Source organism: Pristis pectinata, chromosome 8, assembly GCF_009764475.1.
Source record: "Pristis pectinata isolate sPriPec2 chromosome 8, sPriPec2.1.pri, whole genome shotgun sequence".
NCBI classification, from domain to species: domain Eukaryota; kingdom Metazoa; phylum Chordata; class Chondrichthyes; order Rhinopristiformes; family Pristidae; genus Pristis; species Pristis pectinata.
Genome location: NC_067412.1, coordinates 44,792,339 through 44,805,438, shown reverse-complemented (window position 1 = coordinate 44,805,438; position 13,100 = coordinate 44,792,339). Strand labels below are relative to the sequence as shown.

The 13,100-nt window shown below is 40.9% G+C and overlaps 1 protein-coding gene across 3 annotated transcripts in view; it reads right to left on the bottom strand.

The window, feature by feature from the left end:
- Window positions 1-13,100, bottom strand: part of rbbp6 (retinoblastoma binding protein 6) — a 68,843-nt gene that overhangs the window by 30,355 nt on the left and 25,388 nt on the right. For 2 of the 3 annotated variants that reach the window (XM_052020776.1, XM_052020777.1), the window contains 5 exons: window positions 11,204-11,248; window positions 5,642-5,730; window positions 5,439-5,535; window positions 4,493-4,632; window positions 2,269-2,441 (listed from right to left, as the gene is read on the bottom strand). In XM_052020776.1, the coding sequence (XP_051876736.1) occupies window positions 2,269-2,441; window positions 4,493-4,632; window positions 5,439-5,535; window positions 5,642-5,730; window positions 11,204-11,248 (544 nt within the window). The remainder of the gene's footprint in view (window positions 1-2,268; window positions 2,442-4,492; window positions 4,633-5,438; window positions 5,536-5,641; window positions 5,731-11,203; window positions 11,249-13,100) is intronic. The other variant, XM_052020778.1, reaches the window with a different exon arrangement.

The following is a 13,100-nucleotide window of genomic DNA, read 5'->3' as shown; positions in this document are numbered from 1 at the left end:
TAAATGAAAACGAAATCCAGGCCGCGTCCCACCGAGTCCATGAGCCTTTGGAAAGTTTGGGCTGCATTCTTGAGACCGAAAGGCATCCTCAGGAATTCGAACAAGCCGAACAGGGTGATGAGGGTTGTTTTGGGCACGTCGCCAGGGTGCACTGGGATCAGATGGTATCCCCGGACCAGGACGGCCTTCGAGAAGATGGTCGCTCCGTGCAGGCTCACCGTGAAATCCTGGATGTGGGGCACCGGGTATCTGTCGGCGGTTGTGGTGTCGCTGAGCCTCTTGTAGTCTCCGCAGTGCCGCCCACGGGCTGTCTGAGCGACGGATGATTCCCACCTCCTCCATCTTACGGAACTCCTCCTTGGCGGAGTGGAGCTTGTTGGGTGGGAGCCCGCAAGCTCGGGCGTGCAGCGGCTGTCCTTGCGTAGGAATGTGGTGCTGCACCCCGTGCTTGGGGTCAGCCGTGGAGAACTGCGGGGTGACTATGGAGGGGAATTCCACCAACACCCTGGCTAATTCGTTACCTGAGAGGGTCACGGAATCCAGTTGGAGGGCTGGTAGCTTGGCTTCTCCGAGTTGGAAAGTCTGGAATGTCTTGGTGTGGACCAAACACCAGGCTTTCAGGTTGACCAGGAGGCAGTTGGCCCATAGGAAATCTGTCCCTAGTAATGGCTGCGACACCGCTGCCAACGTGAAAGTCCAAGTGAAATGGCTGGACCCGAAATGCAGTGGGATGGTTCGCGAGCCGCATGTTCGAATGCTGGTGCCGCTTGTGGCGGCGAGCTCGGGGCCTGGGACCACGTTGAGTGTCAATGTTCGAGGGGGGAAGTACGCTCACTTCGGCCCAGGTGTCTACCAGGAAGCGCTGCCGTGAGTTTCGGTCCCAGAGGTAGAGGAGGCCGTCTCGGTGGCCAGCTATTGTAGCCACTAGCGATGGCTGGCCCCGGCATTTTCCGGGAAGGCACATGGCAGCGGCACGTGCCTGAACCCCATCTTTGGTGAAAGAAACACCACTGATCTGAAGCTTCGTCCTTCTCCCCATGGGTCTCAACGGCTTCAATTGCGGGGCCTTGGGCTTTGAACCGCGCGGTCGTGGCCAGGTTGATGGAGGCTGCTCCACATTGCTTGCTCTGCCAAAGGACGTCTGCTTTGGCCGCGACCCCCCTTGGGTCACTGAAATCCTCACTCGTGAGGAGGTGGCGAATGTCCTCTGGCAGTTGCTCGAGGAACAACTGCTCAAACAAAAAGGCATGGTTTATGGCCATCCACGAGCGCCAGCATATCATTCATGAGCTCTGATGGCGTGCGGTCACCCAGACCATCCATGTGTAGGAGCCGCGTGGCTCGCTCGTGGCGGGAGAGTCCGAAAGTATGGATCAGGAGCACCTTAATCCTAGGGTACCTATCCTCCGTTGGTGGCCGGCGTAGGAAGTCGACGATCTGGCCTACCGTGCCCTGGTCAAGCACGCTGACCACGTAGTAGTACCTCGTGGTGTCGGATGTAATGTCTCTGATGGCGAACTGGGCCTCAACCTGCTCGAACCAAATGTGGGGCTGAGTGACCCAGAAAGTCGGGAGCTTCAGAGTAACCGCGCTCTGAGATGCTCGAACTCATGCCTGGGCGCTGGAACGTCAGGGTCACCAATATGTAGCTGATTGCGGCACGCTACGGAAGAATGACGCGGAGGCAGAGAGAGCTGATCTCCAGAAACTTTACTTCAACCACACCAAAGCATGCCAAAAACACTCTACCCACAAGCCCCCGCCACCACGCGGGCCCCGACCACGTCAGAACGTTCCCAGAAGGTCCACCCCTGGGAAGTAGTTCAAGGCGCACCTCCGCACATGCGCCCACGGCACCCGATGGCAGTTCGAGTTCCGCATGTGGGCCGCCACACCTTCCCCTTTATTATTCTAAATCCCTCTTCCTCCCTCACCCCATTTTAGTTCAAGGCCTCGAGTTTTCAACCTTGGCAGGTCATGGCCCAATTCTCAAACCAACAGGAAAGCACTTGCCAGTGACTTGTCATACCACTCACAGCAAAGCAAGCATTCAACATTAACCTATCTGATCCAATCACAATTTTCAGGTGGTCACAGTACTCAGATGAATGTTTGTGGCTCCGTTTCTTGCCTGAACCCTATTAATCTCTGGAGATCTTCTACCCACATTACTTTTATCACCTGTTCCTGCATGGACCATAACAATTTGATCCTCAACTCCATGTTCCTCTCCAAGACACTGAACTTTGATTATTTAAAATCACTTACAGTCATCACAGTAACTGTTTCCACAGCATGGTATGACAACAGCATCCATCATGAGATCTTTGCAGATAAGGCACAACAATTCATCAGGAATTGGATCTTCCTCTTCAGATGATGATGAAGGCTCCTCTGGCAAGAACGGTGGTTTTTCCTTCTTGCCTTGTGCATATGCTTCTCTAGAATACACAATGTATGAAAGTTGGGTTACTGAGACAAGCAAAGGCAACAAATACCCAACCATCTAAAATGGAGTCAATGCTGAAAATGAGAACAAGATTACCAGTGAAAATTTTAACCTTTTGGATAATGACCCTGCAGTTAAATGATGAAATGATCTCCATTCATAATGATAACCAGTGCTCACTCTCTTCACTTAAGGTAGCCCACAAAAAAATTAATCAAACTGTCTTAAAGTACAGAGGAGGGAGTAACTGTCAGCTGGATGAAAGTAATTTTACCCTTCATTCTTAATAATAAAATAAAAGCTAAGTTATCCAGCATTTTAGAATTTTGCATGTTCCAGTAACTGACTGGAACAACACTTGATTAACTGGCATATTTAATTAACCAACACCTATTCAATCTGGCTTTGTGACTGCTGAGAACTTTTACTGCACACAACAGCAAAAGGAGTGGTCCTAGCACTGACGCTGGAAAAGACTACTGACAATCTTTTAGACTAAAAGGAGCCGATTTAAAAATCCATGCTGCTGACCTTTTTATTCCAGTGACCTCAGTTTGGCTCGTTGGCCTTTTGTGCAGGACTTTAATACAAGCCTTGTGAAAGTCATGATCATCATCTATTGCATTGTCTTCATAAACCACATTACTTCAAAAACAATCAAATTATGGTCAGTCATTTGCCAATATCAAATCTGTAATATTGCATCAATTGACTTCTCTAGGTGACCAGCAATTTTCCCCCAGATTATTGCTTCGAGAAGTTTTTCCCATAACAGAGGCTACAATGTCTAGCCTGTAGTTGTTAGCCATATCCTTACACCCCTTTTGAGCACTGTTACATTTGCTAGTTCTTAGTTATCTTGTACATGGTAAACCCTTCTTCAGACTCCAGCCCCACTACTCACATGGATGCGCCCCTTCCAGACCAGGTGACTTGTTCACTTCAAGCACACCTGTTTTTCTAGAACTTAGTTATTCATCCCTAACACCATCTCTACTAAAATTTTAGTAGTATCTGCTTAAGAACATAAGAATAGAAGAGCAGCAACAGGTCACTCAGTCCCTCAGGCTTGCCCCACCATTCAAAATTACAGCTGACTTATCCCAGGCCCCATCTCCTCTTCTGTGCCAGTTCCCCATAACCCTGAATTTCGTGATCATTCAAAAATGTATCTCTTTAAGTAGCTCCAGTCATCCAGCCTCCACAACTCTAAGTTGTTGGTGAGGCCACACTTGGAGTACTGTGTACAGTTTTGTTCAACCTGTTATAGGAAAGACATGGTTAAAATGCAGAAAAGATTTATGATGATTTTGCCAGGACTCAAAGGCCTGAGTTATTGGGAGAGGTTGGCCAGGCTAGGTCTCTTATTTAGAATGTAGGAGAATGAGGGGCGAGCTTATAGAAATGTTTAAAATTATGAGGGGCATAGATAAGGTGGACAGTAACAACCTTTTCCCCAGGGTAGGGGAGTCCAAAACTAGGGGGCATAGGATTAGGGTGAGGGGGGTGGGGGAAGATTTAAAAAGGGACCTGAGGGCAACTTTATTATGCAGAGGGTGGTCAGTACATGGAATGAGCTGCCAGAGGAAGTGGTTGAGACAGGTACAACAGTATAACTTAAGAAGCACTTGGACAGTTACATGGAGGGGCAGGGCTGAGAGGAATATGGGCAGAACGCAGGAAATTAGGACTAGCTGTCCTAATTAGGCCTGTATCCATGCTGTATTGCTCTCTATAATTTTACTGTTCAAATCTACATTCAGTTTGATAAGTGATTTCACTTATTTAACTTTATTTGAAGAACAGTAACTCTTTCCCCTACTTCACCACTTGCTGAAATCCCACAAGCTTACATTTAAATATTTTATGCAGAGTAGCAACATAAGATTGCATAGGAAATGTTAAAGTGAAGATTTATAGACCTGAACAACTTAATCCTTGCATCACATTAATTAAAAGTGCCCAATACATACACAAGACCAAGACCGACTAACTAAGACAAATCAGCAGCTCAGTAGTGGAGATAAATTTTACAGTACTTACGCATCAATTGTGGGTATGGCATATTTCCCAGTGTTGGTAAGCATTGCACCCTTCATATTTGGATCATCAACTTCCACCATGAAGCTGCGGGGAATGCCCGTGCTCTTCTTAATCCTTGGCACAGCTTCAAAATTTTTGTCCTAAATTTTTTTCACAAATATATTTTAAAAATCATCACTTCAATTGATCTTTCCCACAGACAGCAATACTAGTAATTTTCTGTAGTTGTAGGGACTTTAGTCCCCACTTGAACATGCATCATAGAGCCTTAATCTCGATTTGGAAGCTCATTTGTTACAAAAACCCAGTTGTGCAACCACTGTGGAGACAAGAATGCATCAAAAACTGGTCAATTTCCTGCACTGTGCTTTGTAATCCCAGAGTTTACTTCGCATGGCAAACTGGATGCTCACTCCGACTATAGGTCCAAACAAAATTAAGGGTATTACTTGTTAATTACTCCAACTCTTACAATAGGTCAAAAGGAAATCCATTCATCCCAGCAGCAAACAACAGGCAATTGAACTGCCCAATGCTGTCAGATTTGAATACAAGTGACTAGGACTCCAAGTCTGAGGATGTTGTTGAAAGAACACTAAAGCAATACAATCACAGCCTGCTGCAATGTTGCTCTTCTCTAGGTGTAGATAATTTTCTGAAGCATTCCCCACTGGACCAACCCATTTTGTTGGTTTGACTATTGCTGGAGCAAGCCAGAGAAGGCAGGGAGCAATCCTTCAAAAGCCACACAGTTTTAAAAACAGAAAATCCAGGAATACGCAGCAAACCAATCAAAATACAAATTCTTTCTCCATAGATGCTGCCTTGACCTGCTGAGCATCTCCACAATTTCTTTTTTCTCTTCCCCAGATGTCCAGCATCTATTTTTTGCTTTTCACACAGTACTATTACAACAACGTTAAAAGATTGAAATTGTTTTACCCACCCCATTTGTTGGGCAGTTTTTAATGTAATGGCCAGGTTTTCCACAACGAAAACAAGTATATGTTGGAGGTGGAGGACCCAAAGGTTTCTTCATGTAGCTAGAAAAAGAAATTTAGCCAACAGTTAATACACAGTGTCATCGGTGGATTATAAAACAATATTAAAATTACCACCAAATTTTAAGTTTGCATCTTTCCAACTCACTTGACTGGATCATATTCTTGACCAGACTGAGTCATCATTGCCTTAATTTTATCTTCCTCTGAGGCGTTAGCTTCAGCCAGATTGGCCGTCTGTTTGACAGGTGTGTGTTATAAAAAAAAGTAGTTACCCAGAATTTTCTATACACTCAAGTCCACATCCTGTAAAGAGCAGCAGGAAGCCCTGTATTTATTGCTATTATAATATCAACAAATCTACCTAAAGATACCACCTTTGTTCCAGTTTGCCAATGATCCTAGGAAAATGAGGTTGGCTCGACAGCAAGAAATGGTGGAAGAGGTAGGGAGTTAGGGTGGGAGTTCCTCAAGCCTGTTACCTGCAGCTAATTATAATACTTCCAAGGTTAACAACATCATACACAAATCAATTTCAGGACCCCAATGAAATTATCAGCACCATCTCATGGAAGTTCTTGAGATTCGTGTCTCTTTGCGATTCTTCAATCAACCCCAAATGAAACTTTAATTAAAAAGATCTTGCAAAACAATAAAAACAAATACTTTTGTTTATATTTAAGTGGATGATTTGGGGGCTTCTTGGCCAGTAATAATGAGGTCCATAGTTCAAAGAACTTTGACACGTTAGAGGAGACAAGACTTCAGCCAATGGTTGAAGTTGCATTAACGTCACCCTCACTTCAGAATCAAGATCACAGCCTCTGAGCAACAGGATCAAAAATAGCTCCAAAAAGTTACAATTGACTAAGAAATTGGAATTGATGAAAAACAGCAACTGCAGACTTGTTGTTTGGTAAGGGAAGGGGATGTATTCTTCCACCATTTATGTGACATTCATGAGAACAGTAATATGCCTACAGCCCAAGAGCTATAATAAAACAATCCTTTGATGCTCCCATAGCTGGCTCTTTGGGTTCCATTCTACACAACTTGCACACACAACCTTGGGCACCATCTCAGACACAAACAGTAAACATACACATGTACAGTAAAACCTTTGGTAAGATCAATCCTGCTGACATTTCATTGGAATTAACAGTTACTTCTTTACAAAGTGCCAGTTTCTGAGCCTCCATTTACTCGAAACTCTTTGGATGAGTAAATTTGAATATTCAAACTAGTGTTTTTCTTGCAATGCAGATCGATGGCAGGCTATAAAGATCAAATGCAAACAAACTACATTGTAGAGGGACAGATTATACAAACCAGAGGCAACATGTTATAGTACTCAATTTTCCCCAAGAAAGAGCCTCAATTGTGGTGCCGCCCCCAAGGGAAACACTGCAATTCCCAGTGTTGGAAGGGACAAGGGGGAAAAGAGATAGACTGAGAATGTGGGACCATGTGGTAAGCCCGTGAATCCTGGATAAATCTAAATGGGCTGCATGTGTTTCTAAAGAAACAAAGCAGGGTAACAGGAGAGCAATAAATGAGGTTCTCTCATTATCATTGGTTATTAGTGATTATTCAATTATTTTCCAGTGGGATTTTATTGCAATTTTAAAGCAGCACAAAAACCTAGACCATCCTGCTCACACCAAAGACTGCAAAGTTATTAAAACGATGATTTAACCTCCAACACATTCAGAATGTGCATATTTCCTCTGAAAATGTCCACCTTAAAAACTACAAATGATCAAAACTTTGGAGAAACAATAGAAACAGGTCATTAAGCCAATTGCGTCTATTCTGGCCATTTAGTTTTTATTTATAGTGACTCGTACAATATACTCCCTTAAATATGGTGAACCCTAATATCCCAATCATCAAGATCAGCTCCCACAATGAAACTTGTAATCTCCCTCCCACAAAAGAGAAATAACCATTGCCTGCCTCTACCATTCCTATAGCCATCACCATAACCACAGCAGACTCTAAACCCCAATCCTGAAAATGGTTTGAAAACTCTAATGAACTTCCATAACTCAGCACATCTTCCAACTATGAAATCTGACAACCTAATAACACTAGAATGGCTAACCAATCCTCACCCATTGCTCCATTCTTTCCCCTATGAATTTTTCCCTCAAATCCACTTCCCTTTTAAAAGCTTTAATGCAGCTCACTTTTACACCATTTTAAGTCAAGAGTTATTGATCACCACACCAGTGCATGAAAAAGTTATCATCCTGTCTCTCCTGCTCTTATGACAACATATGACACAAGGTTATGGAGGTCACTGGCCAACACAACCTTCCATCATTACCCACATATTCACACATAACCTGAGTATCTCATATAGATGAGAAAGATCTAATATTAAAGAGCTAGAATTTCTACTGCTACTCTAACGAAGGTTACTCCTTAATACAAGGCAGATTACTTAAGTTATTGCTTCTGGGGAGTTTCTACCACATTTCCTATTGTACAAACTGCAACTACTCTGCAGAGATATTCCAGTAGCCAAAGACTTCGAGGATATCCTGAAAAAGATAAATGGTGCAAATCCAACTCTTTTTACATTTTCTAGAAAGCAGTCCCTTCAACTGGATAGTACAACACAATTCCGACGGGTTTTTGCAAATCAAGTCAAGCCCTTGCATCCTATCTCCCTGAAGTCATACTTTCTACTAAAACAAACTATAAGCACAATGGTTAAACTTTATTTTTCAAACAGAAGTATTGTCACTGCTAAACACTGTATTAATGGCTTCTTTCTATCAGAGTACCCTCCAACTTCAGGATTTTTACTTCGTGGCAAAATTTTCCATTTCAGCTGAGAATTCCAGGTGACCAGAAAGTGGGCTTGTAATTTGTTACTTGACCCACAGGGCTTTTGGTGCTGCTGTTTTATTACTTATTCATCCTTTTGTGACTCCAGACAGGTTCAAGGATGCAAATTAAACACACTGAGATTTTCCTTCCTAAAGCAGTACTCCCACAGTGATCTCCAGAATTTGCTTTATATATAAAGGATTAAAAAAAAGCTAGGACTATAGCAATGACACCAAGCCATAATTATATTCAACACTGCCATGCTGAAACTTGGTAGAATACAATACAGAAATCAAATCAGGAGGGAATCACCAAAAAGGAAAATGGGTAAATTGCAGGAATCATTGACATGAAGAATGATGAACACAACATATGATTAACTTTATAAACCATTACTAATTTCAGAGAAGAGAAAGCAATTTTAATGCTGGTTATTGGTGCTGCAGAATACAGGTGTCATATCAATAAGGGGAAAAATATGTCAGCTAATTTTTTTTTAAAGTTTGTGCTCATGTGGCAAGGGTCTTCTACAAGTTGTGACTGAAAAGTGATTTCAGGAACAATTACAAATTGAGAAGTCAAACTACTTGGAATACAGACATGATCTTCAGAAGTTTCAGCCAACATTCAAATATTGTAGTTTGTTCACATGGTGAATGTGTTAATAAGATATGCAATTATTAAACACAGCAGTATAGATTGTTTTTATTATCTAGTGATACTTACCAGATTTGGAATGTATGCTTCAGCTAAGGGAGGGGTTGGGGTTCAGAGCTGGTGGTGAGGTGAGCAAGGTTCTGGTTTCCCAATTGCTGGAAGACTAATGCCTCTCAGTAAGGAACCAGGATATCGATGCACCACTTACCTTCATAATCTGGTGCAGATTTGATTCTTCTGTAAAAAGGACTTCATAGATTTTATGCTTAGTTGAGAAATACCAATTATATCTCTGTGACCCTAAATGCTGTCTCAGCATAGTCCAGCGCTAATACTGTCATGAATGTTCCACGATTTTCCAAAAGCACTCATCTTATCTGGAGATTTGCCTGGATAGAAAATAGGTTCCTTCTTGGATTTTTGCACTTGATGTACCATTGTGCAGTTTTTCAGATGATTTTCTTGTTAGCTAAATTACTTTTTGATGACAAATCCTCAGAATTTCGCAGAACATGGGCCATAACTAGGAAATGACTTCTTGATAGTTGCTCAGATTTCCAAGCCAGGCCCAGAGCTTCAGAGACAATGTTAACTCAGTAGGAAGTCCTCATTCTCTTCCAGAAAGTACAAGTGCAACCTACGAACCTGGATGAGAAAATTCACGTGGCATAACAACTGAGAGGGAGGGACACTACTCACTTTTGAACTTTTGTTATCTGTCATAATAGACCACGTGATTTGCGATGCTGAGAACAAATGTAATGTTCATGAGCAACCGCTTCATTTTGGAAAGAATTCACATACATTTCAATTTATTTCAGAAGCTATTAGCAAAAAAGCATTGTATTGCAAAACCATTCACGATTTCAGTGTACAAATCTCAGTGCTTGAAAAGGAAATTCCCACTGGAACACTTAATAACACAATGTTGAGTCTTGCATGCCAAGAGCCCCACAGATGAGAAAACCTCACTGCTCACCCACTTTCCAGGTTTTTAAGTTCTAGTTCCATGATGCAGTAAATGATCCTATCAAGGTTTTACTGTACTACTTATACAAACAGATTTGTTTGAACCCAAACAGCAACTTTACTTAATAAAACATGAATGTCACGGTCAACTGCAGATACTGGTGAATGGGCATATGGTTCTGCAGCTCTACAAATGGGAATGTGCTTAATGCACACTTGGTTTAAATTCAGATTATCCACATATTTCTACACACCAGAAGGCTAAATACAAAAAGATTATGTAAGCACACTGAGCAGTAATTGGTATGCACACCTTTTTAACCCTATGCCACAAGCATGTGCTAACATGATAATACTTGTCTCTTCCTATGAAGCAACTATATAAAGAGTCAGCAAACGAATTTCACATTGGTTTACAGTCTGTGTTCAAACAAATGACCACCCATATACATCCTCTCCAACATCTGGTCTTAAGAGAAAATAAATTTTATTTTATTTAGTGGTTTACATTTACATGGTCAAAACTAAGCTGGGTCAGTACAACACTGGGGATTGTCATACACTTATTAAATTGACTTATTTGACTGCATTGACATTGCTTTAAAAAAATCAGGTAAAGTTTACACAAAGAATTTATACTTTTGATAACATCACAGAAGCTTTCAATTCTTGGATGTGTTGCTGAGATAACAGTCTTTTTATTTACAGCCGTACACGGATTTGATGGTGCGAAAGGTGAGAACCTTCATACCAATCACTGTATCCAGTGATTCGGGCTTTTTCATTCTTCTACCACCTTCTTTACTGGTGAAGTGTTCAAAGCCAAGGGTGAGATAACCAGTTTAGTAATCACCACATTTCAAATTAAAAAGACAACATTAAGGCAAGGCTTTACTTGTATTTTCAAAACTGACCAAAGTAGGTGAGTACTATGGTACCCAGGTCAGGCTATCGAGGGACTCCCTTTCCATCACCCCATTTCACTTACTCTTTACAGGATATTCAGAATATGTTAATGCTCCATTATTAACATTTACACACAATTACAATACCTTTAGTGACAAAATAAATGCATTTGAACAAGTAACATAACGCAAAGTAATACAAGGCATTGAAGTAAATTCACTGTGTACCATATGTCACATTACAGATTAGAGAGCTGTTTAATACAATTAAATCATAATGAACTGAATTTGCAGGGGAAAAAAATCACCACTAACAACAACAAAATAAAAACATTTTCTACCTTTGTAAGCTGGGCCAGTGAGATAGAGGTTCCAGAGTCATCAATCTGTTAATGGAAGAATTAAATACAGACATTCACATTTAAACCATGATAAGGCACATATTTTTAACCCAAATAGATACCTGGTCACTACTAATGTTCCAGTTACAAACTCACCTTACATCTAGTGCGCAATTTTTTTTTATATATGTGTGTGTGTGTGTGTGTGTGTGTGTGTGTGTGTGTGTATATATATATATATATACACACACATACACACACACATATACACACACGTGTGTGTGTGTGTGTGTGTCTGCGCGCGAGTGAGAGAGAGACAAGCACGAAAAAGAGGAAAATCACTAATATAACAGTGCACTTTAATAGAAGTGTTTATCACAGCAAAAGCTTAACTCTTAAGCAGCAAGTGAATCCATAGTTGCTTCAGCAGAGAAAAGGATTTGAAGAAAGTGTGGCTTGCAGAAAAAAATATCACAGCAAGTAAGAATTTTATACCAAACCTAATTATCAATCCTGCAATTACAAGAGAAAAAGCATGCGTCTTGAACAAAAGTTTTAAAACTGTTTAGGATATGACAAAATCCATGCAGTTGCAAGGAATATGAAGATCAAAAATTAAAATGGTGATGAAGTATTACTAAAGTTATAACTCAAGTGATGCAATTGGTTTTAGTGTAATAAAATGACAGGTTTAATTGTAAAAAAAAGTTTTATACATGCAAGGGTTTTAGCTTTTTTTTGCCAAGCAATCATAAAAGTTAGGCTGAAACTAAAACACAATGAGCAGGCTTGGCAAACCAGGTATTTTTAGACCCAAACCCACATGACTTAAGAGCTGATGTGCAAGAATAGTGTCTACAAAGGATAACGTGTTTCAGATGCACCATGACAATGACCAGCAGCACTACAAAGTGAGCCTAGTGAAAAAAACTGCTGATGTTAGAAATATGAAATAAGGACAGAAACTGCTAGACATACTCAAGTCAAGCAACAACAGGAGAGAAATAAAATTGATATTTCAGGTTATTAGCTGGAACTGATGAAAAGTCAAAAATAAAACAGGGTTTAAATTGCAAAGAAGGTTGACGAGGTTAAGAGAAAGTTTGTGATAGGACATGGACAAGGAGAGACTGAATGACATTCCCTCAACCTTAGTTCTGTTCACAATTCTTCCCCTCTTTTTAATTTAAAAACTTATTTCTCATTTTATCAGTTCTGATGAAAGGCATAACCTACATTCTTAACTACATTTCCCTCTTCACAAATACAGTACAATAATTTTCCCCAAGACATGCACCAAGAGACACAAAGTTAAACTCTGGAACAGATGATAGGTGCTTTTGGAATCAATCACACTTGTCATCAGGCCAAGGTTAGAAAGTTAGGAGCTAATGATATACATGTTTGTTTTTTTTAAAAATCACTTTGACAAGATCAAGGTTGGCACAACATCATGGGCCATATGGCTTGTCCAGTGCTGTACTGTTCCATGTTTAATAAGTGAAAAACTCAAGGAAACTTTAGAATTATTTGCAACACTGCAATACTTCTGCAGCATGGATAATCACCTGGAAGATGACAAATCTGGACAAAACTATTTATAGTGGGGAAAAGGAACATTGGAAATTGACATAACATTTCTAAACATGTCAATCCTATGGCACTCTATACAGGTGGTGAGACCTGTACACAGTGCCACAAGCAAATGTTATATATTTGCAGGGAAATTATTGACTCCCATTTATGTCACACAATCTAATCTTTATCTTATAAATGTTTTTTTCTATTTTACATATAAAAGATTAATTGTATTTGGGAAGCAGATTTGGGTGGAACACAAAACAGGATGAGAAACTGAAGGTAAAGCGTTTCACTGTCACTACTAGCAGCAAAGTGC